The 27286-nt window shown below is 48.3% G+C and overlaps 2 protein-coding genes across 4 annotated transcripts; one reads left to right on the top strand and one right to left on the bottom strand.

Moving 5' to 3' along the window:
* Positions 1-2766: 2766 nt before the first annotated feature.
* PEX5 (peroxisomal biogenesis factor 5) lies at positions 2767-13885 on the bottom strand. 3 transcript variants are annotated; one of them, XM_050906878.1, is made up of 15 exons: positions 13691-13885; positions 13147-13182; positions 12839-12971; positions 11998-12132; positions 10771-10876; positions 9449-9539; positions 8998-9114; positions 8520-8612; positions 8224-8343; positions 7525-7668; positions 5289-5359; positions 4904-5119; positions 4598-4763; positions 4245-4402; positions 2767-3876 (listed from the first exon to the last, which is right to left on the bottom strand). In XM_050906878.1, the coding sequence occupies exons 1-15, from the start codon at positions 13838-13840 to the stop codon at positions 3675-3677; spliced, it is 1938 nt and encodes a 645-aa protein (XP_050762835.1). In that variant the 5' UTR covers positions 13841-13885; the 3' UTR covers positions 2767-3674. The 3 variants fall into 3 exon arrangements, with proteins under 3 accessions (XP_050762835.1, XP_050762841.1, XP_050762846.1); XM_050906884.1 differs by having other exon boundaries at positions 7525-7659; XM_050906889.1 differs by lacking the exon at positions 8998-9114.
* Positions 13886-18077: 4192 nt separating this feature from the next.
* LOC127013796 (solute carrier family 25 member 36-like) lies at positions 18078-26397 on the top strand. The gene is made up of 7 exons (XM_050892821.1): positions 18078-18149; positions 23702-23878; positions 24340-24417; positions 24737-24837; positions 25478-25544; positions 25735-26018; positions 26118-26397. The coding sequence occupies exons 1-7, from the start codon at positions 18109-18111 to the stop codon at positions 26315-26317; spliced, it is 948 nt and encodes a 315-aa protein (XP_050748778.1). The 5' UTR covers positions 18078-18108; the 3' UTR covers positions 26318-26397.
* The last annotated feature ends 889 nt before the right edge of the window (positions 26398-27286 follow it).

The raw sequence follows: 27286 nt of genomic DNA, 5'->3' as shown, positions 1-27286 counted from the left end.
TCGTTCCCAAAGTCTCCCCTTCCCAGATAGAGGAAAAGGCAACAGATTGTCTGTGAATAATTGTTTTAGTTCAAAATGTCAGAAACCCAACTGGGTTGCTTTCTGTTCCCATGTTTAATAAATGAGCAAATGGGTTTCCATGGCATGGTTGCTAAGCTGGACTCTGCAAACACAAAGGCCCAGACTAATTAGATGCTTAGTACCAGGGCAAAAAAAAAGCATCATGGACCCTCAAAAGGTCCTAGCTTCACAGCATCACATTTGGCTGGGAAAGCCTCTCCAGCTCACAAAAGTCGCTGGAAGACTTTTGTGGAAGAACATGTACTGAACCATCCCCTCTGACCACACACTCAGTGCTCTATGAAAGATCTAGTTTGTGTCCTGTGATGCCCACGGATTTGGTAAAGAACAAAGAACTGCCTGCTGGGATCCCTCACGTGCTTTTAATGGTGATAGGCCCTGCCACTGTTCTCTACGTTGGGGAAAGTACAAGAGGAGAAAGTACAGAATGTGCAAAAATTGCAGAGCACTGTCATTTATAAGGCCCTCAGCTACGTGATCTAGCATTCAAGCCAGGCCTGTTGTGAGCAGGGGTTGGATTAGGGACCTCCAAACATCCCTCACGACCTTACCTTTCTGTGAACCTAAAATGCTCGGTACCTGCTACCCACCCCTGCTGTACAACAGGGATTGGCAACACAAGATGTGGATGTGGCTGGAAATGCAAACTAGGATCAAGATACTTACAGAGCCGCAGTGCAAGCTTGGTTTGGAGGTGGCCAGAGACAGGGTTGCAGAGGGCAGGCAAAAGGTGTGAACTGGAACCAGAATGCAGATACGATCAGCCAGCTGCTGTTCCCTGCACCAACACTCCGTTTCCAAAGACAATTCTTAAACAGGACAAGGTTAGACATGGTCTGGACAGAGGCACCTCAATCTTCACTCGGCCCTGGGGAGTCTAAATAGGGACTAGGTGAAGATCTGGCCTCAGCAAAGGTAGCACAGATGCTGTGAGATAATTTAAGGTGGGAGGGAGGGAAGAAAGTGAGAACGATTTACAGGGAAAGAGAACAAATGGCGACAGCCCCTTCTAGCTGCAGGGACAGGAGGGGATGTGTGATAGGGAAGGACACCAAGCACGAAGTCAAGAGATTAAGCCAAATAGCAAGGGAAATTGAGACAACTAAGAAGCCAAGGAGAAGAGAAGCATTAGTGGCACTTGAAGATGAGAAAAAGGGAAGGCCAAGCAGTGATAATGGGAGTGTGAACAGAGAGGAATGTGGTGCAGCAAAGAGGCAAAGGAAGTCAGTGATGAGAGGGACAGCAAAGAACTGGGGAAGGGAGAACACCTGGACAGCAGGTGAGGAACAGTGTAGGCACTAATGTTTTCTTTTGCTGAGCAGAAAAGAATCTGACAGAAGGATTGAGATCAGTAAAAACCAAAAGGCACATCTCTGACCAGGAGCAGTGTGTGTGAGCAGGACGCAGAAGCAGTGTTTCCCTTCCTTTTAGACAGCACAAGCAGCAAATTATTTTGCATGCATTACAGCAATTTCAGAACAGTGCATGTAGGTTTCAGTGCCACAGGGCTGGATGGGAGACACAAGGGAAGCTAGAACTCAGAAAACATACAGCAAGAACTATTCTCCGCACACACTTTCTGCTCCTGATTGTTACAGTAGTGAAAGAAAAACAGGCCTGTGAGGTAGAGGTATTGTCCTGCTTTCAGCTGGGATAGAGTTAATTTTCTTCTTAGTAGCTGGTACAGTGCTGTGGTTTGGATTTAGTGTGAGAATACTGTTGATAACACACTGATGTTTTAGTTGTTCCTAAGGAGCGCTTATCTTAAGTCAAGGATTTTTCTGTTTCCCATGCTCTGCCAGCAAGCAGGTATACAAGAAGCTGGGAGGGAGCATAGCCGGGGCAGCTGACCCGAACTAGCCAAAGGGATATTCCATACCATGGAACGTCATGCTCAGTATACAAAGTGGGGGGAGTTGGCCAGGAGGGGCAGATTGCTGCTCGGGCATCCGTCAGCGGGTGGTGAGCAATTGCATTGTGCATCACTTGTCTTTTCTTGGGTGCTATTTCTCTTTTTTTTTTTGTTATATTCCTTTTCATTACTATTACTATATTATTAGTAGTATTATATTTTATTTTAGTTATTAAACAGTTCTTATCTCAACACACAAATTTTACCTTTTTTTTTTCCTCCTCCCCATCCCACTGGGACTGGGGAACAGGAAGCAGCTGCATGGTGCTTAGTTGCTGGCTGGGGTTAAACCACTACAGGTATGAAGAAAGAGTGCCTGGTGGAAGAGGAAGGGTAAGTGCTCCCTGCCTAAGCCCCAGGTCTTGACAACTGCAGCAATCAGGTTCCTCAAAGAGGTGATAAAAATGTAACAACTTCCCTCACTGCACACGGCAAGAAAATGAAAAAAAGTGCTTCATTGACCCCTTAACCTAAGCAAGGAAAAAGAGAGCGGTTTTGGCACAGGGAAGCTCTTCTGCTGGCTCACAGAACTGAAGCCTGAGGCTACAGCAAAATGAGGTCCTTTAAGCTTCATTTACATGAGCTATCAATAAAACAAAACCTGGGTCAAAAGGGGAGACAAACAGAGAGACTCTGATCCATCTTTTGAAAACCAGTGGGCTTATACCCTCCCCCCCCCTCCCCCCCCCCCCCCCCCCCCCCCCCCCCCCGAGATCTATACTACCCACTGCATGCAGCTCCAACAGAGGCACAGAGAAAGATGTCATTTTGGCAATTTTAATTCTCCCCCCTTTATTATACAAAATACTTTACAATTAAAAAACATTTTCCCCAATAGAATCATATACAGATATTTATAATTAACAAGATTCAGTTACACACAAGATGGGGAACTTCTGCACAAAGGAAAACAATGACAGATGATCAAGTGAAAATTAAGACTTGACCCTTTCCCCACCATATTCTGGGAGGGGAGGTTACATTTTAGACTTTTATTCCTATCACATTCCCTCAAGTCTGAACTCTGGGATCTCCTCTTACCCTGACAGGGTAAGGGCATCCACCTGTGTCCCTAGCATAAGTACAATACTCTGCTCTTAAAATGTTCATGAAGAGACACTGAGAAACTAGCATCTGGCTGTACCATGAAGTTACCAGTACCCAGGAAAGGGGACTGCTGCCCCCAGTTTTCCCTAGCAACCCACATATACACACATGCAAGCACATACATGGGGGAAGAATGCTTAAAACCCAGAATTTTTCAGCCTTTCACCAAATGGCAATCCCACCCCACTAAAGCAACCTGCACTCAAGACACATTCAGCAGGTAGTCTCTGCAGAACGGCTATCATAAGGTCTCATAGCCAAGCTGGGCACTACCGCAAAAGCAGTCTGGCAAGAGGGCTGGATGTTGCCGTCTTCCCCACTTTGATCATCTGCCTACCAGCAGAGTGTCAGTCAGTCATGGAGGCGATAACGTGAACCGCTCAGAGATGCTCAGGCCACAACAGACAGGTAGGGGAAGTTGCACGCTTCAGCAGGAGGTCCTTGAAAAAAACAGTTGCCAATAATCTGCCCTACCAGAGCAAAGGTATGTGTGAACCCTAGTGAACATTTTCTCTAAGGAAGGTCACTGCAGGGCTGGGCCAACCCTGCACTCACAGGGGTGCCCATCCCAGAGTCACTGCTGGAGGCCAAATGCCTGAAGCAGTGTGGGAAGATCATGGGCATCAGCTGCCCCATACAGGTCACTCTGCCCCAGCATGGAGAGGGCCATGCGGAGGGTGCTCCAGATGTTGTCAGACATAGCGCCTTGCTGCCCCCGCGGACCTCGGCTCTTCTGCTGCATGTGCAAAGCCTCTAAGAAGTGCTCCACAGCCTCACTGTCAACATGAGAACATATGCATGCTTACTGGAGAAGATGGTACACCTCATACTCCCTCCCCCATTTGCTTCTAAGGTACTTCCCCTCCAAAACAGTTTCCTTCTCTTCACCAGATCCTGCCCTGCTCCAGAACCAGAGATCCCCCTTTTCCCTCTTAACAGAAACTGAAGTCCAGATGGCCCCTATTCCAACTGCATCTGCATGACACTTTATTCTCAGGGCAGAGTCCACACACTTGCTCTGCTCTCCTATGCCAAGGGAAGGCTGCAGGGAGTGTGGCACTGCCCTAGTAACCTATCGCAGTCTCTCTCCCACAAACACATGCACACTCATGGGTCACAGCAGATCTGCCCATCCTGTGCTCACCGGTGGGCACCTAAGTTGATGCAACTGATGCCCAAGTTGTAGCGAGAGCGGATGTATCCTGGCTGGAGCTCCAGTGCCCGACGATATGCGGCCACGGCTTCCTCACTCCGATTCCCATTGGCCAGGGTGGCACCAAGCTTGTTCCATAGAAGATGGTCCTGGAGGAGGGGGCACAGAGAAAGGTCTGAGATAAACTGGATCTTTTTAAGCTCCAAGCCAACCCTCCCTTCCTCATGTGTCTGTCTTATTCCTCCACTTCAAAAATGTACCTCTCATACAAGCAGCACCTCCACCCAAACCTTCACCCATAAACCTCCAGGTACCTCCAGCATCCACAGTCTGCCCTTTCTTACATTGGGGCGCACACTGAGGGCGGCACTGAAGCAATCCACAGCCTTCTCGTACTCGCCACTAAGGTTGAAAAGGACACCCAGGCCACACTGAACGTCAGGATCCACAGTTGAGGGGTTGCTGCGCACAGCTGCTAAGAACAGCTCTTTCACCTCCATGAACAGCGAGCTGGAAAAGCACAGAACAAGGATATTGGTGTACGGTGGAGAGAGCTGGCCTTGGGCTGCTCCCTCTGCTCCTTCCTGGACCAGTCCCAACCCTCCAAGAAGCCTTTCAGCTGAAGGCTGAAATTTGTAACCCTAACTCACTCAGACAGCAGGGAACCTAGGACACGCTTGGAAGGCCCCAGATTTGTCCCCGAGACACTCTCCTCCAGTTCCTTCTCCAGCAGGTGGGCATAGTCCGGTTTATGGCGTAGCCAGTCCCGCAGGGTCTCACATGCCTGCTTCTGCAAGGACTCGTTGGTGAAGCTGACCGCTAAAGCCATAAGTGCGGTGAGGTTCCCAGGCTGCAGTTCCAAGCACCTGCAGGTCAAAGAAAGAAAAGTGAATACAGTGTTAAATCAGTCTGGGTGACAGCCAGATACAGGAGGTAACACAATCAAGACAGAGCACACCATGCTAGCCATATTGTCCTTGTGGCACTACACACTAGACAAGGAGCCACAATCAGAAGCTCTTCTGCAACACTCACTGTCTGAGGGCACTGATTGCCAAAAGCTCCTGTTCATTCTCTGCTTGGGTGGTTCCCAGATATTGCCAGGCCTGGAGAAGATAAAGATGCACAAAGTCAGACTTCTTCACATCCAGAGAAAAAGATCAGCTGATAAACCACAGACAGAGATCAAATCCACCGTATTATCCCACACATTTTTAGAGTGAGACCAAATATATGCAAGTATACACATTAGCCACAGATATAAGTTTCTCTCGAAAGACATATAGACTTTATGGCACGTAGGTCCTCAAGGCCAACAAAACTGGTGTTGTTACAGTGAAAAGAAGTAGTAAATGTCTACCTGGAGATCTATCATAAAGCAACTGTTGGCCGTTTTACACTTTTAAGTCACAGAATCTCCACTTTTAACTTCTAACTGTGGTCAAAACGCAGAGGAAGGAGGGAAAAGCAGATCTCATTTCCTAAGAACAAAATGGCATAGTAGCAGTGCTAATAATGAGACCCCCAAGGCAGGCAGCTGTATATACTTGTGCAGTGCTCCACTAGCAAGTGGTAATCTTGGGGAGTTGACCATCAGACCGGAAAGTAGGAGCACTGTTATTTCACTGAATCTTCGATCATTGTGACACCACTACTTGAAAACCACTTCCATCCCCAGGCTGTTGACACAGGGAATATTTAAGGCACTAAATCCAAAGTACCTGTTCGCTTATGTTGATAACCACACCCCTTGCTCAAAAGTAGGTTAGACAGTTGGCGGGATTGTCAGCATGAAGTACCCACTTTTTGAACGTGGGTCACGAAATGCAGTATCCACTGTCTCAAGGAAGGAAATGGTTTCATTAGCAAAGACCCAGATACGCTGCACAAGCCACCACAAGCAAGAGACAATCTACTGTCTCAAATCTTTAATGCCTCACCATATAGCTAGCTGCAACTCAAGAAGAGTTGACCAGTGATAACTGCATAGTGTTCTGCAGGCGCAAGAGCTGAGATTCAAGGTAAAGTTGTGATTTGGATCAAAGCAACCATGACATTTCCTTCAGAGCAATTGTTCAAGTCTATTTGATCACTGTACCATTTGTGAAGTCTTGACTTCTCCTGTACTTTCTGCAGAGTCACAGTAGAATAATTCAGAATGTTTTCAATACAGCTGGCCAGAACTGGCCCAAGATTTCTTCCCCTAAGGTTTCAACTACCTCTCCATTATGCTCAGCCTGCAGCCCACACTGCCTATGAGAAGAGAGTGCCGATTCTAAAGGAGTATTAGCAAAACCTTTTGACCACTTTAAAGCTAAAGTAGATCTCCAAAACCTCTGCTTACTTTTCACCTACTCCTAGTACCCTAGAAAGTCAGATGCCTGTATTCCCAGAAGCCAGGAATCTCTGTTCCGAGAGGTCACTCTCATCTAAGCCTCAGGATTAACACATTAGGTATTTCCAATCATATACAATTAGCAGGGCTTGAATCAGACACACTGAGAATTCAGCATCCCTGGGTCCTTGAGGCAGGCACTCCAGAAACAGACAATATGGGTGTATTTGCATGCTTCCTCTTCCTCCTAAGAATATCCATGTCCTCTACCTCTGGAGAAAGGCACACAGACTATTCCATTTCTCAATCCATCCTGCAGAAGCTGAAGTGCTTTATGGAAATAAGTATTCACTGAATTGGGAGCTGGAAACTTGTCTTCAGTATAAAAATCATTCTCTGGCCCACAGCTTCAAATGAAGAATGTGAAGACACCCAAGCCATCTCTCTCAACCCTTTTGGGTTACATCCTCTCCTGGCATCTAGATGGAAGGCCTAACCAGGACCCCTAGTCTAACAAGCTGCTCAGAATTAGTCTTTAATACAGATATGGAAAGCAGTTATCATCTGCCATAAGCATCTCCAAACTTGTAATGCCAATAAAGACTCCCACAAAAGCAACTTAAGAGATGAGAATTCCTTGTCTTGGCCCCATGCACAGTTTCATGTGCTCCAAAGATTTTTTACACAGCTCTGGGCCAGAGCCTTTGTGCTTTTTGTAACTGACCTTAGTCATAAACCTCCTTGCCCACAGCCCTCCTGGGGATTCACATACATCAGCTACATACCCAGAGCCACAGAAAAATGAGATGTTTTCATACACCCTGCACAGCTCCTAACACTGAAGTGAGTTTTCTACACACACTCTGACACCTCACAAGGGAAGGATCCAAACAGCAGGACACCTGGCCAAGGCCTATTATCTCTGCTCTCACTCACCTCCATATGATCTGGCTTCTGTTGCACTGCAGCCTCAAAGAGCAAGACAGCATTGGGGAGGTCACCTTCCTCCAAGCGCTTCCGCCCCTCTTCAAATGCATCCGGGTGGTCTCTCATGGGATTATCTTCCTCAAACTGGTAACCCTAGCAGGGAAGACAGACAGGGGCGAACACTAGGAGACAGGCTTAGGGAAAAAAGCACTCTCTACAGTACAGCACAGTCTAGTCTTGCTGCACCAGAAACACTCAAACTGCAGACAAGCCAGCACCTTGTCCTCTCTGCTAATTTGTAGCAGATCAGAGAACAATGGCTCTTCTTCCTGCCTGCTCTGTGCTGAAAAAGTCCCCAAAACCAGACCTGCATTAAGTTGCAACAGAGACTAAACATCTGGTGTGGGTCCTATAGCTTGGGGGGGGGCAACACCACTTGCACTCATTGCAAAGAATCCCAGCATTAACTGGCATTCGGTGTTGGACAATAACTAGACAGCATTTGCAGACAAGCACAAGTGAAAACAGTATTTGTTTAACCCCAGCTGATGTGGGATGAGGGTGCAAGTGACAGCAAAAGATCTGTGCGAGAAGCAACCCTAGCAGCATTTGGGGTCTGTGGAGCTCACCTGCCACGCAGACACACTGCCAGTCTCCTCAAGGCAGTTCATCACAGTGCTAGGGCTCAGAGACCCTCTTTTCTATTACCTTGTCATATGATGAGGAGCTGAGGTCTTCATAATCAGAGAGCCAAGGGTGAGCCTCTGCATCTCTCTTGGCCATCTCCTCCCATTCTGCCTGGAGTTTGTCCCAGAAGTCCACATCTGACTGAAGGGAGAACAGAATGTGACTAGAGTGCCTCAACCATAAACTGAGCTCTACAGACACCCCAGAGAACACCCTCTTAAATGTTTCTAGCCCTCCTCACAGCATGCAAAGGGGAGAGGTAACCCTACCATGGGCTCTCAGTTGGTACGCCAGCCCTCCTCCTCCATCAGCTTTACCTCCACAGCAGTCTTTGCCTGCTCAAATTCCGTATCAAGAGCTGACATGTTCCCAGATCGCGCAAATTGATCCACCCAGGCATCGGATGCCCCCTGGGAGTTTGGAAACAGAAACACACCTTTCTTTTTAGAATTTGGCAACCTCAGGGCACATCCCAAAACAGCAGGAGGGTCTGTGATGACCCCTCCTCCCCATCAGCAAGAACTGATGGCCTGTAAAGTGGAAAAGAGTTCATTTGGATATCCCCTTCCTCCCAGGTGCTACAGGAGATGAGAAGAGTCACACTGCCCAAATTCCTTCCCAGCTTCTGGCTAGACTCTGCTAAGAAGAGCCCAACAGCCCCGCCCTTGCCTCCCCCAGCCTAGTCATTAGTAGAGCATTGCCGAGAGTTGGACTTGCCATTCTCCCTTGCTCCCAGACTGTGCACTGTGGCAAGCAGCTTTCCTCCTTCAGAGCACATAGGGCCGGGGCTCCTACCTGCTGCTGTATAAACTCAGCTGCCCATTGCTCTGCCTGATCTCGGTCTCTGTGGGTCACCTGATTAGCTTCGATCGATACCCTCCCATCTCCGATCTGGCGGACAAACTTTAGGAACTGTGGCAGAGAAATGAAACAACGGTGGAGCTGGGCAGACGCTTTGCCAACAAGCCCTCTACACATGCCCCCCTCCTTCACTAAGACAACTTCTCTCTGCAAAGTGAGCACAAAAGGCCCAAAAAGGTGGGGAGGACAGGACTTCACCAGAGTCATGTGGTAGAGATGGACAATATCTAGAGTGGATTGGAGGGTTCAACTTCTAGAATCAGGGAAGAAATGGAAACACGGGACAGCAGGAGGCTTTATTCCTTTACTGTCTTCCCCCTTCTCAATTCCCCACACCCCTTATTCACACTAGATATCTGTCAGCCCCAGTCATGGAATTTCTTACCTCAGAATTCTTGAGTTTTGGGTCATCCACTTTAGAGAGGAAATCACTAACAGTTTTCTTAAGATCATCCTCAGGTTGATATTCCTCATACCTGTGTTCAGAGGCAGTAAAAGGGAAAGAGATTGTCTGATACCAGGCAACAGTGAACTCTTTCACTAACAATGGTCTACACAATGGGCCAGACAACAGTATTGAGGAATACAACCCCTCCTCAAAGACTCTGGGGTTCTCCTAAGTGATTCAGTACCTTTATCCACCTGTAAAAATTCAAAATTACTACTAGGTTAACTGTGCAAGTGACTGACACAAACAGTAGCAGAATTAAACAATTACAGTGACAGCACAGTTCTGCAGAACAGTCTGGATTCATTGGCAAGCTCACATGCTATCAGACACTGCAAGTTTTAGCACTACCAAAAAACAAGGTCATATATCTAGGAACAAAGAAAGTAGGTTGTGCTCATGGAAGAGGAACAGTGTCTTGGAAAAGCATCAACTCCACAGAGGACTGAGGGCTCATAGCAAGCACACAACTCAATATGTTGTCTGGCTTACAGCAGCATAGGACCAGTTCCAGGTGTTACCACTACATTCAGTCTTGATGAAGTCTTTGGAACTGGCGGCAATAACTCAGGAATGTCCGTATTTGCAGAAAGGTATCAGAAAAGGAAAAAGCCAGGAGGAAGGAGAATCCAAATATGCAAAATCTCTTTTAGGGAAAGATATAAGCAGCCCAAATTGCTTGCTTGTGTTTTGCTTCTTTAATTGAAAAACTTGACTGTTGTCAACAGGTACCTATACAGAAAAGATTCGTAGCAGCAGACTGTTCTTTAATCTACTGCACAAAAACACATGAAAATAATGTCTGGAAGGCTGAATCTAGAAATATGCAGAGGAAAGGCTGGATGTCATTTGTCAGACAGGGAGAATAAAGTGATGAAAGTTTACAACTTGTAGAGTCTAGTACTTGAGACCTCTAAATCTAAAAAAGCATCTGTTGTGGAAAAACATTCTGCTTGATTAGGAGTTCCTGAAGTGACTCCTGAAATCACTTTAAGGAGCTTTGCATTAGGCATGAGATTAAGTTAGCCTACATGATCACAATATCTTCCTGGAACTAGAAAACAGAAAAGCTACGATCTCTTAAAAACTTAGTCTCCAAGCATTGTTTCCTCCTTTCTCTGAAACCAAACGCCTGAGAACATCAATCTAGGTTAAATGACTCAAAAGTACTCAGGCCATACCAGATTTCTATTGCTTATCCAAACTTCACCCACCCAAGTGCCTAGCAGCAATAACTAGTCTTGAAAAGACAGACTCACCATTTATCCGCCAAAGACTGGTCTTCCGATTCCCCAAGCCACAGTTTCTCCTCTGACTGCTCTAGGTATTCTTCTGCCCACTTGGCAGGAGACACAGACAGCGGATCTGCATAGGACATCAGGAAGAATGGGGAGAAGAGTAAGACAGGCAGACCATCACTTAGATTAACTTCAGATTTTGCTCTCTCCACTTTACACACAGCTAACATACAGAGAAAACCTCTTCAAAGAAAGATTGTTTATGCTTGTTTCGTCTAACTTTGTTTATTCTAATCTAAAAATCAAGCCTTAGGTTCAGACTGTGTATTAATACAGATGCCACTGTGGTGCCAATAACCTTATGATTTTTCTACTTTAATTTCACAACTTATTTGTCTGCTCCATGTGGGATATTATGTAGGTCAAGAAAATTAGCAATGCTTTACAAGCCTCTGTCAAAAGCACAGCCTACAAAGCACTAGGTTTTCGTCAGAACTTTCTCAAAGACCTTTGTAAATGCTCATTTATTCCCAGAAGTACAAAGAGTGAAGGTCAAAGACTGGGACTACCTGGCTCTCTACAGTGGCCGCTCCTGGAGAAGAGAATAGTATCTATTTAAATCTTACTCATAACTTCCAGATTAGGTTACGGATGGTAACAGGACCCTACGCCAGCCCCAGCTCTATACACAATGCAGGATGGCTTTTCAGATAAACTACTGGCTTGCTTGAAACAGAAAGCTTAACTTTTGGGCCAGAAACATTCACTTTGCACATTTCCAAGGTGCAACATCCCTCTACTTCCATGACACTGACAAAAAGTATTTGGCCAAAGCACACTAAACAGTATTTACCTTTGTACCACATGCAAATTTACCCTTAGGAGAAGAAATTAGAGAATGTGTACGCAAGAAGCAGTACCAGATCATCTCCAGAATTTGCATCAGTTGAATCATAATATTTTTATAAAAGCAGTTTGAATAGCCTGCTTCTCCTAAGTTCTCCAAGTAACCTAAGCTAAAAACAAAAGACCCTTACACCGGAATAAAAGCTTCCACACCACATTGTTCACAATTTGGCTAACCCATTGCAAAGCAGCTTTTTTTACCCCCCCTGCTAAAGCTGCTACAGTAAACACTGACTGCTGGGCCCAAAGCATTACTCCAATTTCACATTCAGTAACTCTCCACTATACACAGGCATGTGACTGGGCAACATCTTGACAGTAATTCCAAAAGGGACCCTTCACCTGTCACTTCAGCAATGAACTCCTGTGACCAGTCAGCCTCATTGTAATCTGAAGAGACATCACCAGCACCATCTGCTGCAGCCAAGAATTCCTGGGTCCAGTTTTCAGAGAGTGCCAGGGCTGCCACACCTGGAGCTACAAGAAGAAAAATACAGAAGTGAGGACTGGAGGACTCAAAGGCATCATTTAAGTGTTCCAGGCTAGCCCTCATCATCTCTGATCTTTCCCTTTCTCTTTGTTAGAATAAAATCACAGAAAGATTCCACTTGGAAGGAATCTCTGGAGGCTGCTAGTGTTCTCACGGCAGGTTAACACTAAAGCTAGAGATTAGGTTGCTCAGGGCATTCATCAGGCAACTTCTGAACTTTTCCAAGGCTGGCAGTTCCCCAGCCTCCCTAGGCACCTGTTCCAGTACTGAACCGCCCTCCAAGGGAAGAAACATTTCCTTACATGTAGTCAGTTCCCCCTTCCAGAAGCTGTGTCCATTGCCCCTTGTCCTTTTGCTGTGTATCGCTGTGAAGATCCTGGCCGTGGCTGCTGAAGACAGCAACTAGACACTCCACTCCCCCACCCCCCCAGCCCCGTAGACTCCTCTTCCCCAGGCTGAACAAACCCAGTTCCCTCAGCCTTTCCTCTTACACCATGTATTACAGTCCCTGAACACCTTATTGAGCTCCACTGGACTTGTTCCAGTATGTCAGTGTACTGGGAAGCCCAAATCTGGAAACAATACTCCAGATACAATCTCAAAAGTGCTGAATAGATGGGAACCGCCCTGCTAGGAGCTTAACCATAACACCAAGATCTCCTCCAGCTCTCCACCTACTCTAGTTCCCCTCACCTCGCTGAGGGGCCTGTCGGAAGCTTGACTGTTCAATCTCTTGCATCTCAGCCAACAGGTCATCCATCTTAAAGGTCTGGGGTGCACGGGACAGTAAAGGGGCATTCTGCTCTTGCAGGAACTCTCCAACCAGCTGCCAAAGACAGAGATGGATTACAAACATAGCATAGAAGATGAACAGGCAGAGCCATGGAGCATGAGAGGAAGAAATGGGCTTGTCAGAAGAAAAGACTAATATCAGTTAACGGGAAAAATAGCAAACAGTGTTGATGAGAAAGCAGTAAGGAGATGCATCAATCTGTTCTTACCTCATCTTCGGTGGCCACTCCCAGTGGTTTGGATACCTACAGGGAACAGCGGGCAATTACCCCAACAAGCCCATACCCCTCTCCACACACACTCCATTACCCAATTAGTTTACATCTTCCTCTCCTTGAGCTTAGCCTGTCAGCATTTTCTTGCATTAGCTGCCTGCTTATGTGGAAGCTAAAGGAGCAGGAATACCTTGAGTGACACTGTCCAACCCCCCTCCCACCACTTTCTGGGTTAGGGCCTGTGACAATAAGGCATACAGCTCACCACAGCCACTAACATCCTCTGAGTGCCCGTAAGCACAGCTTCCACAAGCAGGCCCTCACCCCACAACCCTGCAGGACAAACTGGGTGACCCCACGGCCTCTTTCCCCAGAAAAAAGCAACACTGCACCTATCTGCACCAACAGTCCCCCCCATACTGCTCACCCCACACCTCTCTTCAGCCAGCACACCCCTATCCCGTGCTGACTGACCGAGTCGCGGGCAGGCCCCACATCCAGCCCCAGCTCAGCAAACGGAGCAACTGGCAACACTCACGGCTGCAGCTCCGGGAGCCCCAGGGGGCCAGGCCAGCGGGCCCTGAAGTCCTTCCTGCCGCAAGGCTTTGTCCTGGGTGAAGTGGCCGGCCAGCTTCATGAGGGGGTTGGAGCCCCCGCACTCCGGTTCCACCAGCTCCCTCATGGCCATGGCGCCAGGCAGGGAGGCAGACAGGGTCGGCGCCAAACCCCACCGGGCCTTCACCTGGCCCCGGGGCGGCACAGACACCGGGTGAACGCCAGGCGGAGTGACCGGCTGCCGGGGGCGCCCGGCGCCGGGCCCCGTGCCCCGACCCAGCTGCCACCCGCCAGGCCCCCCTCTCCTGCGGGCCCAGGAGCCTGCGGGGGCAGGCCGGCCGCGGAAGCCCCGAGCTCGGGCCAGAGCCCGCACGGGAGGAGGCCGGGCTCAGAGGCATGCCGTCACGGCGCCAGCTCCCCCGCCGGCTCCCAGCGCAGCCCGGGCGGGCACAGCTGCCACGACCAGGAAGAGCCTCCGCCCCGGGGAGCGGGACCCCCCCCACCCCGGCTCCCTCCGCCCTGCCCCAGCCCCCGCCCGCCCCCGGGCCGGCCCAGGAGAGGACACCCGCTCGCCAGGACGGTAAGGCCGCGGCCTCCCCAACGAGCCCCGCGCCCCCGCCCGTCCCTCCCGCCAGCCGCCCGGGCGGCGGGACCCCCGGCCCGGCCCGGCCCTCCCCACCGCAGGCGGGCGGGCGGAGGGGACGCGAAGGGAAGGCGCAGCTCCCCCCGCCCGGCACCCTACCTGGGGCTGCCGGGGCTCTCAGGACTCACGGGGTGGGGGGCGGGGCCAGCTCTTAAAGGGCCAGGCACCCCCGCGAGCGCCGCACCAGAGCGCCTTAAAGGGCCAGAGTCCCGCGGGCTCCCAGCGCCCGGAAGACTAGCACTGCCCCTGCCCGGCCGCTCGGGTCCCTCCCGCCGCCCGCCCGCCCGCCGGGCAGGGGCAGGGGCAGGCCGCCGCCCGGCCTCCCTGCAGCAGGCGACATGCCGATGCAGCTGGAGCTGCGCCCGGGCGGCTTCAGCTCTTCAGGTGCGGCCGGCGGGGCGGCGCTGGCGCTTCTCCGTGTCACCGCTCGCCGCCGGGCGCAGTGCCCCCGGTGGCTGCACGGCCGCCGGCCTCGCCCCGCCCTTCTCCCGTAGCTCCCGGGCCGGTGCCCGAGCCCGGCGCTGCCGCGCTGGCCCAGCAGCGGTGGCGGAGAGGACGGGCATGCCAGCACGGGCTTTGCCAGTCCCTGCTGCCCGCCGCTGGAGCGAAGTGGTGTGTATATAGTATGTACATATACTGCACAAATATGCATAATGTTATAATATTTCCTGCAGGGACAAGACAGACTGAAGAAAAATGTATCCTTTCTTCTTTTCTCTTCTCCTCTTTCCCTTCTCCTGGGAAGACAGTTTCTTTTCCGTGGCTCTCGGCTGCCTTCAGGCTCACCAGGACTCTTGCAAAGCAGCGCTCATCACTGAACCAGTTCCAACATTAAGCAATCCTTTGATCTACTGAAAATGTCATGGTATCATTTGCACCACTCTGAAGACAGCCTGTAGGAGGCCTTCAGAAAGCATCTTCCATGGCTCAGTCACAGTTTGCCATTGCCTAAGAGTGAGGCATGGGTGCCCCTCCACCTGAAGATACAGAAAGAGACCTTGCAGAGTGAGACTTTCTAGGTCTTGGATCCAGAGCAAAGGAGACAGAAGGAAAAGTTGGATGGCCCCATTTATCCCTTACAGTCCCAAAAGACTGTGATGCAACTAAAGGAATCAGAAGTGGCAGCGGTGGCAGAGCATCCAGGACAACCACAGCTATAGCTGTTGGTGGGTAACTATCCTGCTGAAGCCACAAATATTTCTGTTTGCAGGTAGAAAGCAAAGGGCCTGATCTAAAGTCAGCAGGAAAAGGAGCAAAGTCAACGGACCCTTGCATGCGAAGTGTGACTATTTTGGCAGTAAGAACAGAAATCTCAGGGGGCCTCAATAACTCTTGGAGAGGTGAGAAAAGCAAATTGTACAGTTCCTGAAAAGGCTATTCTGGGCTCTGCATCCTTCAGCCAGTCTGAGTTTGATGGTAGCCAGTACTCTGCTGAAGGTCCTGGGCCTGATGGGGACCAGTGACAAAATGGAGGTTTCTGCCTAGCTATTCCCCATCCTAACCTTGTGAAATTCATTATTCCTTTCCAAGTGCAGAACTTTGCACATGCTTTTATTAAATGGTGTTCTACTCTTTCAGGCCATTTCTCCCATAGATCAAGATCATTTGAATACTAATTTTGCCTTCCAGATACATTGCAACCGCTCTCAGGTTAGTGTTGTCTGCAAATTTAATAGGCACACTTTCTAGTCCACTGTATAAATCACTGAAGAAACTATTAATACCATGCTGAGAACAGATTTGCACCACTCTGAGGTGCAGGACTCCTTCTTGATACTTTTCTCCAGATAGACAGCATACCACTGAAAACCAATCTTAGAGTTTTCTAATCAGCATCAGACTCTCCGAACAGTGATTTCAGTAGATCCCATTTCTCATGTTTCCTAGCTTGTTTGTAAGACTGTCAGATGAAACAGAATAAAAATCCTTACTGAAGTCAAAATATATAACATCTATTGTTACTTCCTTATCCACAAGGCCTGTTAGTCTACCGTGGAAGATTTGTTTGACTTAATTTCTTTTTTTAGCAAATGGAAAATATAAGTTGTCTACTTAATGTTTATTTGTTCCAGGATCACAGGGGGAGGCAGTAAAGTAACTCTGGCTGGCCAGTAATTCCTCAGCTCCTTTTCTTTTTTTAAATAGCCAATATATTTGGCCTTTTCCAGTCTTCTGAACCTCTCCATTCTCTAGAGATCTCAAAGATAACTGCCAGTGGGCCTGACATTGCTTCAGCCAGTTCTCCAACCATCACAGGATGAATTTCATCATGCCTAACTGGTCTGAAAGCATTGACTTTGCCTAAGCGATTAGAAATCTAGAATGACTTTTTACCCACTTGTCATTGGTGCTATTTAAGGTATTCACCTAGCCACCATCACAGTGAAGACAAGTGAAAAATACTTGCAACTTCTTGATATCTTTGGTCGATTTTCCATTTCACTGACCAGAAGGCCAATCATTTTACTGGTCTTCTCCTCACTGCCCATGTAGTGACAGGAACTATCGATGGGCTGATAGTTCTTTTCTTTTCTTCTCCACCACAGATAAGGTAATTACTCATTTCCTCTTTGAAGCATCTTTGTACTTGCTTGAAGTCGGCTGCCATGTTTCCCTCAATTCCTTCTTCTCTAGACTACACACTGCAATTTTTTCAGTCCTCCTGGTTGGATGGCCCAGGTGAGTTGTTCCCCCCTGTGGGTTCACTCCCCCACATTTGCCTGTTTTGTAGCAGCGTAGTACCCAAACCGGACACTCAGTCCCGTGTCACTCGGTGCTGTGACACTCGGTGCTGTGAGTGCTGAAGTCACAGTAGCACAGAGTTGATCTGACAGCTTATTTCATCTGACCTACAGGCTATCCTTCTAGCCTTACAAACTGATACGATGTGTGCCTTTTTGGCAATAGCACGATGTTGATGTACGTTCTGCTTTTTTCCGAGTAAGAAGATATTCTGTGAACTCTGACACCATCTGAAACTTTGCATTTGCAAAAGCAACAGAGGATCTTTTGGCCCTGGATATTCCCCATCTTTGATATATTGATCCTTCAAGCTTCAAAAATCATGGCTCTAATTTGTTCTGAGGTTTTTTTTGTCTGAAACTCATTGGCCTGTTTTCATATAAATCGAACATCTGAGGAAGCATTTGTGGTACCACTGAGCGAGAATAAGAGTCGGGAACAACTAGGCTCTGCTCTTGGACCCATCACTTCCCTGTGGTCTGACCTCAAAGAAATTATTTTGCCATCTCTACCTTGGTTCCCCCACTTGCAAAACAAAGACGAGGTTTCTTTGATTGCTTTTTTTTTTTTTAATGAAAGAGCCTCGAGTGGCTGGGCAAAAGGAGCTGTGTGAATTAGCACCCTAAAATCCGCAAGGAGGGACACGAGAGCACAAAAGCACGGAGCGGGGAGTCCACCCCGGCAGGACCAAGGCCTGGCTTCAGCCCAGACAACACACAGGAGGGAGGCACCGTCCCCGAGGCGCCACCGGCTAGGACGCCGGGCCCCGGGACCTCAGGGGCAGGCGTTCAGGAGCAGCACCTCTGCACTGCCGCGTCCCCACGCAGCCCTCCCACCTTCCAGCCTCCCGGCCCGTCGGCCCGCCCCTTCCGCGGCCGCCGCCGGCGGGCCCGGCCCCGCGGCCTCCCGGGCACCTCCTCCGGCCGGCCGGGAGCCAATGCGCGGGACGGCGGGCGGACCAGGCGGCGGCCGGCGGGCCAGGCGGCGGCGCGGGGGGCGTCGCAGAGCGCCGGGCCATGCCGCAGCACAGCACCCTGCTCCACCTGCTCGCCGGAGGGTGAGTGGCCCCGCGCGGGGCGACCGCGAACCGCCGGCCTCTGCCCCGGGACGTGCGGCCGGGGGGAGCCGAGGCAGCCCTGGGCGTGAGGCCTCGCCGGGCCCGCGGCCCGTCCTCCTCCCCCGGGTCGGCCCGGGCCCCGCGGCTACGGCGCCCTCTCCCCGGGGAACTCCGGGCCCGTCCTCTGCTCCTGCCTGCTGCCAGGCCGGGGTTTCCTTTCGGCTGCCGCCCCGGCTCGTCCTCGCCGCGGCCTCCGGGCGGCCTGCCCACCCCTGAGGAGCGGGGCCTGCGGCGGGCGGCCCGCACCATCGCTCCCCCCGGGCGGGCCTAGGGTCGAGGCCGCACTTTGCGCCGGGGACTGTGGGGCCGCATGTCCAGCAGCAGCTGCCAAAGAGCCGGGGGAGAGGAGACCCTGCCTTGCCCCACGCCGAACGCTGCCTGTGCCCCATAATCCTCACCCGCGCTTTCTTTGCTGTGCCAGGTTCAAATGTAGGCGCTTTGGGTATGCAATGGCCACTTAGCGCCGGGGTGAATGTATGGCTCCGCAGTTTGGGAAGAAGGAGGGCCTCCCTGTGAGTCACAGGGGCCCTCGCCTGGCGTTTCATCCGGCCTGAGCTTACCGGGGATGCGGGGGCAAGGGAAGCCGAGTGCTGAACCGGGGAATGAGAGGCGCCGCGAGGCCTCTTCAGCGGAGCAAATGGTGGAGCATCCTTGTCTTTGGGAGGGCAGCCAACCCTCCATCATCGCGTGGCTGAGATTCCTGCATGTCCTCTCTGGCTTTAAATAGTGTGGCTGATTCTGGTGAGTCGGGTGTTTGGAGCGTGGATCCCAGCAGTGCCTCTGAATTCGCGGTGTGCCCTTGAGCACATCCCTTCTCGCACAGCATTTCACCCTTTCTCTCTTTAAGAAACATTTATCATTTAAGTCTCAAAACAATGAGCTTTAAGTTTATGATGTCCTAAAGCAGACGATATTGTGATCCTCCGGACTTTGCTGAGTAACTGCAGAACTCCCTTGCCTAGACAGCCACCTAATCCCTTTCCAAATTCCACCAGCCTGTTGGAGTCCGTGTGACAGTGAGGTCCGCAGTATAGCATGTGCAAGAAAGCACATAATTTAATTGCTCTTAATTAGTTAATTTCCAGTTTTCTGCAGCTAATGCAGTTGTGCTATGTCGATCTTTGCTTATATGTACTTGCCCTCTCTGTTCCCAGTGTTATTTTGTATATGTTATTCTCTTTTATTAATTTATCCTTTGAACTGTCTAGTCACTGCATCTTAGCCTTTGTTAATGTATTTTTTCATATTTCTTAGCTTTCTTCTTAAGCTTTTCCTCATCCTCGTTTTTCCACTTTGGTTCCTGAAAAACTATGAGAGTTTGGCTAGTGAGAGGAGCGTCGCTAGTGGGAGCTTTGTCAGTCTGTATCCTGTCCTCGCCCATTAAGCAATAATCCTTGAATTACAATTAATTAAAACTCGAGATGTATAAGATGAATAAGAGATGAATAAGAAGTTCAAGTTACTGCTGCAGTATATAGTTAATATTATTGTTTTACCTAATGAAACAGATCTCATTGATGAAGGAACAGTTGTTCACTTTATCTTCTAGTACGAGAACTGGAGACCATCAAATGAAACTTGGGAGAGGTTTGTTCAAAACTAATGCAAGAACGTAGCTCTTATCACAGCGTGCAGTTAAGCTGTGGGACTCCTGGCCGCAGGATATTAGAGGTAAAAGCTTTTTATGTGTCCAGAAAGCATTTTAAAAAGATTAATGAAAAAGAGTATGTGAAGGCTATTAAATGCAATACAACGTTTCTGGCTGAGGAAATCCCTGAGCTGAAAATTACGGGAAGCTTGGGAGAGTGTTCCGGAAATGAGTATTTCTCCTGCTCTTCCATAGGTGATCTTTATTCACCTGTGTCCTAGGCAGAATCCTGGTTTAAATGCAGATTTGTCTGACCTAGCATTGCTATTCTTAAATGAAGATCTTCAAGCCATCTCAGTTTTTGGCTAGCCTGAGTAAGGGCTAAAATGTGAATTACCAGTAAACCTTGTCACCTCTGTGCATGTTCTTGTACCCTTTTCAGATCATTGAAAAAATGTTAATGGTGGTTTTTGTATTTCTCTCAACTAATCCTCTTTTTCTGCCACCTTAAGCTTTCCAGTTTTCCTTTTAAAATGTGAAAGCAAGATCTAGAGGCAAGTACTGTTTTCTAAGGTAAAATTACCTGCCTTCTTCAGTTAGCTCATTTTGCCACTGCTTTGCTCTGGGATTACATGTTGTACTGGTTGTCAGCTGCTGCTCTTCATCATATTTTGCAGGAATTGCTTTTGTTCCTGCTTCTAGAGTAATGACTTTAGGGTTTTGGTTTTGTTAAACCGGTCTGTTTAAGCCCAGCATAAGGACCCTTGGTGACTGCTTAGTTCCATGTGATTTTTTGTTATTTGCCAGTCGTTGCAGCTTTGCTTAGTACTGTGACAATCTTTGTCACTCATAGATTTTATCAAGAGTAAAATGTTACCTCCTGTCTGTTGGTGGAAAAACTGAAAATTGTTAGGTCTAGTCTGGAAGTGATTTTCCTAGACTCTTGCTGGACCACTGCTGTTTGATTCTTTACTGACAACTGGTTTCAGGGCAGGGAAGGAGTGGGGCTGATGGTTTTCTTCTTTTTGAAATTTTGTGGTCTGATTTAGTATCTATGCTGTAGACAGAGTGCTAAGGCTCTAAGTGTATTTTTGTGAGATATCAAGCTCACTTTTTGCAAAACTGAAGTATGTTACATCTTTGTAGTTGCTTTTGTGAATCCAGCTTTTGTTTGGTAAGTTCCATTAAAAAAAACCCAACGATATAGCCCACCCCCCCAACACTGATTAGTACAAAGTGTCTTTTAAGTCTATAGTGATCTGATTCCATAATTCTCTTCTGTCATGAATCTCTGGTCATATAACTGTATAACCTTAGCAGCATAAATTATTACAAACACTTTTTTTTATTCCTGGTAGACATTAGAACTGTTCTAGGCTAGTATATTTCCCCAGTCCCTAACATTTCTTAGGCATTTAAATCTGTAGATATGAAGTCTCCTCAATCAGCTATTTTTAATATCCATGGCCATGGGTTTTTTGTGCCTGCTGATTTTAAAATGTTTGTTCCAACTAGATTTTGTTCAATTTTGCCTTCCTTAGTATGGGACTGAAAAATAATTCATCTCTTTGTGATGAGAATACATAATTTTCCATTTCTCCTGAAACAGAAGAATTTTGCAGACCTATGCTTTTTATACATTGTGAGCAGCTGTATAGTCATGTAGTGTGTGATAAGACATCATAGCTGAGATTTCTTCTAGTTTTGAAAAACCGGTACACCTTATTTCCTTAGCTTTGTTTAGTCAGTGTTCTTTGCTCCCTGAAAAATCCTCCTTAGTCTCGCCATTGAGCCATAGTGGCTCAGAGGTCCCCCTTCACCTCATACTCTCTTACTACTGACTAAATGACCACCAAGCTAAGGAATAACAATTTCTTTAACTCTTCTTATTGCTTTTAAAATTCTTCTCTATTATCTATACATATCAGTAGCTTGAGGAACTTGAACTCAGGAAACTTTTATATATACTGGAGGCGTGTGTTCAAATTCATATCCTGACCATGCTCAGGTAGGGGCTTCTTGAAGAAATGAGATATTATGAAAACATTACATAAAGTTGTGCCTCATTATGCACTGTTAGAGAGAAAAATCTTTAGGATACCAAGCAATTGCTTCTCTAAATGTTGTCCTGTTGTAGTGTTTGTTCAGGTTTTAGATAAGAAGTTGAAACTGCTCTATTCAGACTTTTTAGACATCTTGATCTGTCATCACTGTACTCAGTCTTCTCCTGAACTGGAAACTACGCTTCTGGTCAAGAAAACAACAGGTCTGTAAGTCTGGAGCCTGTATCCGGCAAATTAGTAGAAACTATGGTAAAGAACAGAACTGTTGGACCCCTGAATGAATATGGTCTACATGGGAAGAATCAACATGGCTTCTGTAAAAGGAGGCCCTGCCTCATGCGACTCCTGGATCGCTACGTAGGCTGTCTTGGTGTCCATGCTTGATCAGCTTGTTCATCCAGAGAACCTGAGCCAGGACATTTACTGCTTTATTTTGTGTTGTCTTCTGAGCTCGAGCTAAGTTCTTTGGTCATGTTCCACCTAATCCCAGACTCCCACCACTCATCATATCTCCTGAGGGAAATTGCTGCTGATCGGCTGCTCTGCAAGTCATCACCACTGCGTAGATCTGCAAAGGGCTTGACAAAGCAGTATGAGTGTATTGGAGTAGCATAACTAGTTGCTAGCATCATTAGCTGCATAACCTTCTAGCTGCCAGATCTTCAACTCTTGGACTTAATTGCAATAGGCATCCAGGCCTCTTTTTTTTTTTTTTCCTCCCCTCCCTAACCTGCAGGCAATAATAAATGAAGCTCTAGGAGCAAAGGCTGTGAGAGCCATGTATGTGTGTGCTGAACTGTATAGACTTTTTCAAAATAATTCTTCAGAACTCTAGCCATTTGCTGTCCTGTACTGTCGTATGTAATTCTGTTGATATACTTGATTCTTCCCTGATATCTTGTAGTTCTTCGGTTGGCTTTTCTTTCTTTGGAGCAGGGTGAGCTTTTTTTAAGCTTTTGTCTCTTGTGAAACAAAGCAAGTTTGGCTGTAGCAGGTATCAACAACTGTTTGTTCATCAAAGCCTCTTGCATGGCTGTTCCATGCAATTTCATCTCAAAACAGTCTTTCAGGTACTGAGCATCCTCTAGAGGAACAGAGTTGTCAATCAAAGGATCTGAAGGGGCAGAAGCTGAGAACCAAACATACCGGTTCTGACTTGTCCCTGGGTGGCAGAAAGGGAAAAAGGGGATACTTGTCCTTTCAGCATTACTGAGGTGTGACTAGACTGATTGATGGTGATGGTTCATGAGTTCCAAAAATAGCTTCTGTCTGCTGAAAGTCAGAGTCCTCTTTCATTAAGCAAGTCAGGCTGGGGGCAAGCCTGGCTGTTGGCAGAAAATACAGATCTTGCTTACAGGGCCTTGCAAATGTGGGCCTGAATGGGTTATGGGTTGAAGACACAGGCAGGCTGAGGGGTGGGAGAGTTTTGTGCTGCCCCTCTCTCAGCCAATACTACTGTGGGGAGGTGTGAGGCACGGTGCCTGGTGATCTCAGCAGAAGGCATTGCAGGGAGGTTGGGCAGCAGAAATGTTTGCTCTGGGAAATTCTGAATGCAAAGATCAGCAGCTTTGAGCTGAGGGACTGCTGATTCCCTATGGACTTGGGACTGTTTGTCTCATACTGAGTGAGGTTTCAGAGTGAGGCTGCCAGGAGATGTCCCAAGCTAACCCGTTATTATGTTAATCAGTGTCAGAGCAGGAGGTCGTGTGTGACGCAGGCTGGGGGACCTAACCTCCTCTCCTAGAGGGGAGAGGTTGTGGACAAGCGGGGTCAGAATTACTGCCCTGTTCCTGCACAGGGGTCATTCTTACATGTGCTGTTATGCCCTTGTTATGCCCTAGATGTGGTGGCACAGCTGGAGCCATCCTGACCTGTCCCCTGGAAGTGGTGAAGACGCGTCTACAGTCATCCCAACTGACTCTGCGGCCTCTGTGCCTTTCAGAGATACAGCTGCCAGGGATGAGTGTGAGGCTGATGAACCCCACCCCACCATCTCCTGGAGTGCTCAAGTTGCTGAGGTGAGTAGGATAGGGCAGTGTGCATGTTAGCACCAGGGAGGTGAAGGTTTGGCCATAAGGTGGAGAGAGATGGCGGGGAGAGAGATGGAAGTAGCATTTGAGCTGAGGCTCTGGAAACCACAAGTGCAGTAGGAAGTTTCATCAGAGCACAGGTACATCTACTTCTCACAGTTGATCTGTGCTTTCAACTCTGAGTCTGCAAGGCAGCTTTTGGGACTGTGAGAAATTTCTCAGCTAGTGGTTTGATCAGACCCAGAGTGATAGTGTCAGCAAGAATAGGAAGAAATGAGTGAAGGAGAGAGGAGAAGCAGTTGGAGAGAAAATGAGAGTAGGGCACAAAAAGGATAACACGGGAGGTGAGGAGAGGATGCTACAAGAAGTACTGAAGAACAAAGGAGGAGGAATAGGAGAGCCCCCAGCTTAGTTATTCTACTGATTTCTCTGTTCATTTCCTTCTGTAGGGCCATCCTTGAGAAGGAAGGCATGCGATCCCTGTTCCGAGGTCTGGGTCCAAACCTTGTTGGGGTTGCTCCTTCCCGGTGAGTACTGCTCCCTGAGGATAGCTCATGCTGTACACTTTTTAAAGGACCTCTGTGACAGCTATTGGTCCACATTCTAAAAGCAGTCTGGGCCTTGTGCTCGTTGTGCCATAGGACCCCTTCACACAGACATTTCTGGACCTTCTGATCATAGTTGTAAGATAAGATGATTGCTGTGGGCCTGGTATAAATGGTATCTGATGTCACATTAGACAAACCTGTGCTGGGAGTAAGAAAAGTTGGAGTGAGACCCCACAGCAGTGCTGTCTCTGCTCCTCATAGGTGAGCTGTAACCTCTTCTGTATTTCTTTCCAACCAGGGCTATATATTTTGCTGCCTATTCTGGTGTTAAGGAGAGGCTCAATGCTGTCCTTGTACCGGAGTCCAAGAAAGTACACATGCTATCAGCAGCCTGTGCAGGTGAGCTGCTTCTGTCTCAAATCAGAGTCAAGGGGTCCTTCTGTCTGTAAGTGTAAACGAGTTTCATTCCTTCCCCATTGCTGCTCCCATCAGTCCTGCTCTCTCTTCTGAAGTGTTCTCTCTCCACACCTGGAGCAGTGAATTCCTTGGGTAATCAAAACATTTTCTCAATCATCGTTCTTCTTGGCTCATCTCTTCAAGTCATGGATCTAGTCTTTACCCCTTCAGCTGCTATCAGGAAAAGAGCTCCATTCAGCTGTGGGAGGGAGAAGGCAGTGTGTAATTGAGACCACTCACAGAATCATTTCTCTTGATATACCCCAGTTCTCTAACAAAATCTTCCACTCTTGCAAGTTTAGCCCATTGTTTCCTGCCTCTTTGTAACACCAGGGACTGTAGTAGGGTTATGTTGGAGGCAGAGGAACTAATTACTACCAGACAAAGGCTGGAATGGGGGAGGAGGAGAATCGAACAGTCTGCCCTAAATGTCTCTTCTCCCATGGGAGCTCAAGGTCATTCTCAAATTGCAAATGCCTGCAGCTTGCCAAGCAGAATTCAGAGAGCTGATAGATCAGCACCTCCTCACAAACAGTCAGCATGATCCTGGTGCTCATGGCTGTCTTCCTCTCCTGTTCTCCAGGCATTACCTCTGCCACACTCACCAACCCTATCTGGTTAGTGAAAACCAGGATGCAGCTGGAAGCCAGGTAAGGCAGGCTAGCAGTGCAGAGCCACTGCGTGTCAAATCAGGACTGGTTTGGGGGTGGCGTTGGGTAGGGGTCTGTGACTTGCCATCAGAACGTAGGTCTTCTGGGGGGAAGAGTCATATAGTTGTGTTCACAATAGGATTTTAGGTCAGTGGAGCAGTATGCTGTTCTAACTCTCCCTCCTCTACAGGGTGAAGGGGGAGATGGCCAGCAACGCTCTCCAATGTGCCATGCATGTGTACCGCACGGAAGGCCTTCGTGGATTTTACCGTGGTATCACTGCCTCCTATGCTGGAGTGTCAGAGACCATCATACACTTTGTCATCTATGAAACACTGAAACGGCAGCTGAGAAACAGCCATCGTTCCCTTTCCCCACCACTCACACTTTCACCAAACAGCCATGATTTCTTTGGACTAATGGGAGCTGCTGCTGTCTCCAAAACGTGTGCTTCATGCATTGCATATCCACATGGTGAGTGGGTGCACTCTCCTTGCTTCTGTTCCCCTCGATGGGAGATGCCATGCCTGTAGGATGAATCTGCTAATATCACTTCCCTTTTTGTCTCTTCAGAGGTCATTCGGACACGGTTGCGAGAAGAAGGGTCGCGATACCGTTCCTTTATACAGACTCTGCAGCTTGTGGTCCATGAAGAGGGACCCTTGGCTTTATACCGAGGGCTCCTGGCTCACTTGATCCGCCAGATCCCAAACACAGCTATCATGATGGCTACCTATGAACTTATCATACATTTGGCCTCTTCCACCTTGTAAGCACACTGTAGCACCTGGCTAAGGCTGCTGTAAAGATACAGGGACCTCATGGTCCTGAGGCTTCGTCTTTTTCCATGCTGCGAGAGGTGGTGCTTTTCATTGCATATCAGAACTGGGTCAGGCGTAACATTCTCAGGACATAAGACTATTTTGTGCATAGTTTTTGGCTCCAATGTGCACAATGTAGCCTGCCTTCTTTCTGGAGATTTGAATTACTCCGGTGCTTCAAGATGTCAGGGCACTAGTTTGACAGTGCCTGCTGTAAGCTGCTTGTATGAAACAAGGGCATGGAACTTACTGGGAAGGAGACAAAGGAGAAAGCATAAGAGTATCTTAGCCTCATCGTGTTCACTTCTTTTGGACCCAGTAACAACCATACTGTTGTATGGTTGGCACAGTTGGATATGACAGGCTAGAGCTGAGACATCTCAGAGAACTGTAGCAAGCAGAGATCTTGTGCTGAGACCTTTCATGCCCTCAGAGGGGCTCTTCTACTCTCACCTACTGTGCTACCTACCTGCCCCTAAGGAGGATTTCTCAAACTTGCCTGCCAGCAAATGTCCTATTGCAGAATCTGCCTTTGGGTCCTTAACATGTTGCAGCCATTGCCCCAAGACATATCAGGCAGCTGACAGCCTCTTTTCACCTTACAGGGTCTGAATAATCAGACTGAGTAGATCAAGGGAAGAAGCACAACCTGCTATGAAGCACCACCCTAACCACTCATGCTACTGGGCTCATAGCCATGCTTTGCCAATATGTTATGTTTCCACGCCCTCCATTCCCAAGAGAGGACACCTCCTTCCCTCACAAGTGCTGAGGCTGTTCTGCTACAAGCTGGAACCCCTGGTGTAAAAAATACTCTTTTTATGCTGGTAAAGAAAGCGGATCAGGTGAAAAGATGGATGAAGCTGAGGGCTTGGCCTGTTTCTATTGATGATACACTAAGTGCATGTAAAGAGCCTTATT

Source organism: Gymnogyps californianus, chromosome 1, assembly GCF_018139145.2.
Source record: "Gymnogyps californianus isolate 813 chromosome 1, ASM1813914v2, whole genome shotgun sequence".
Taxonomy (NCBI): Eukaryota; Metazoa; Chordata; class Aves; order Accipitriformes; family Cathartidae; genus Gymnogyps; species Gymnogyps californianus.
This window is presented reverse-complemented; position numbering and strand designations above follow the sequence as displayed.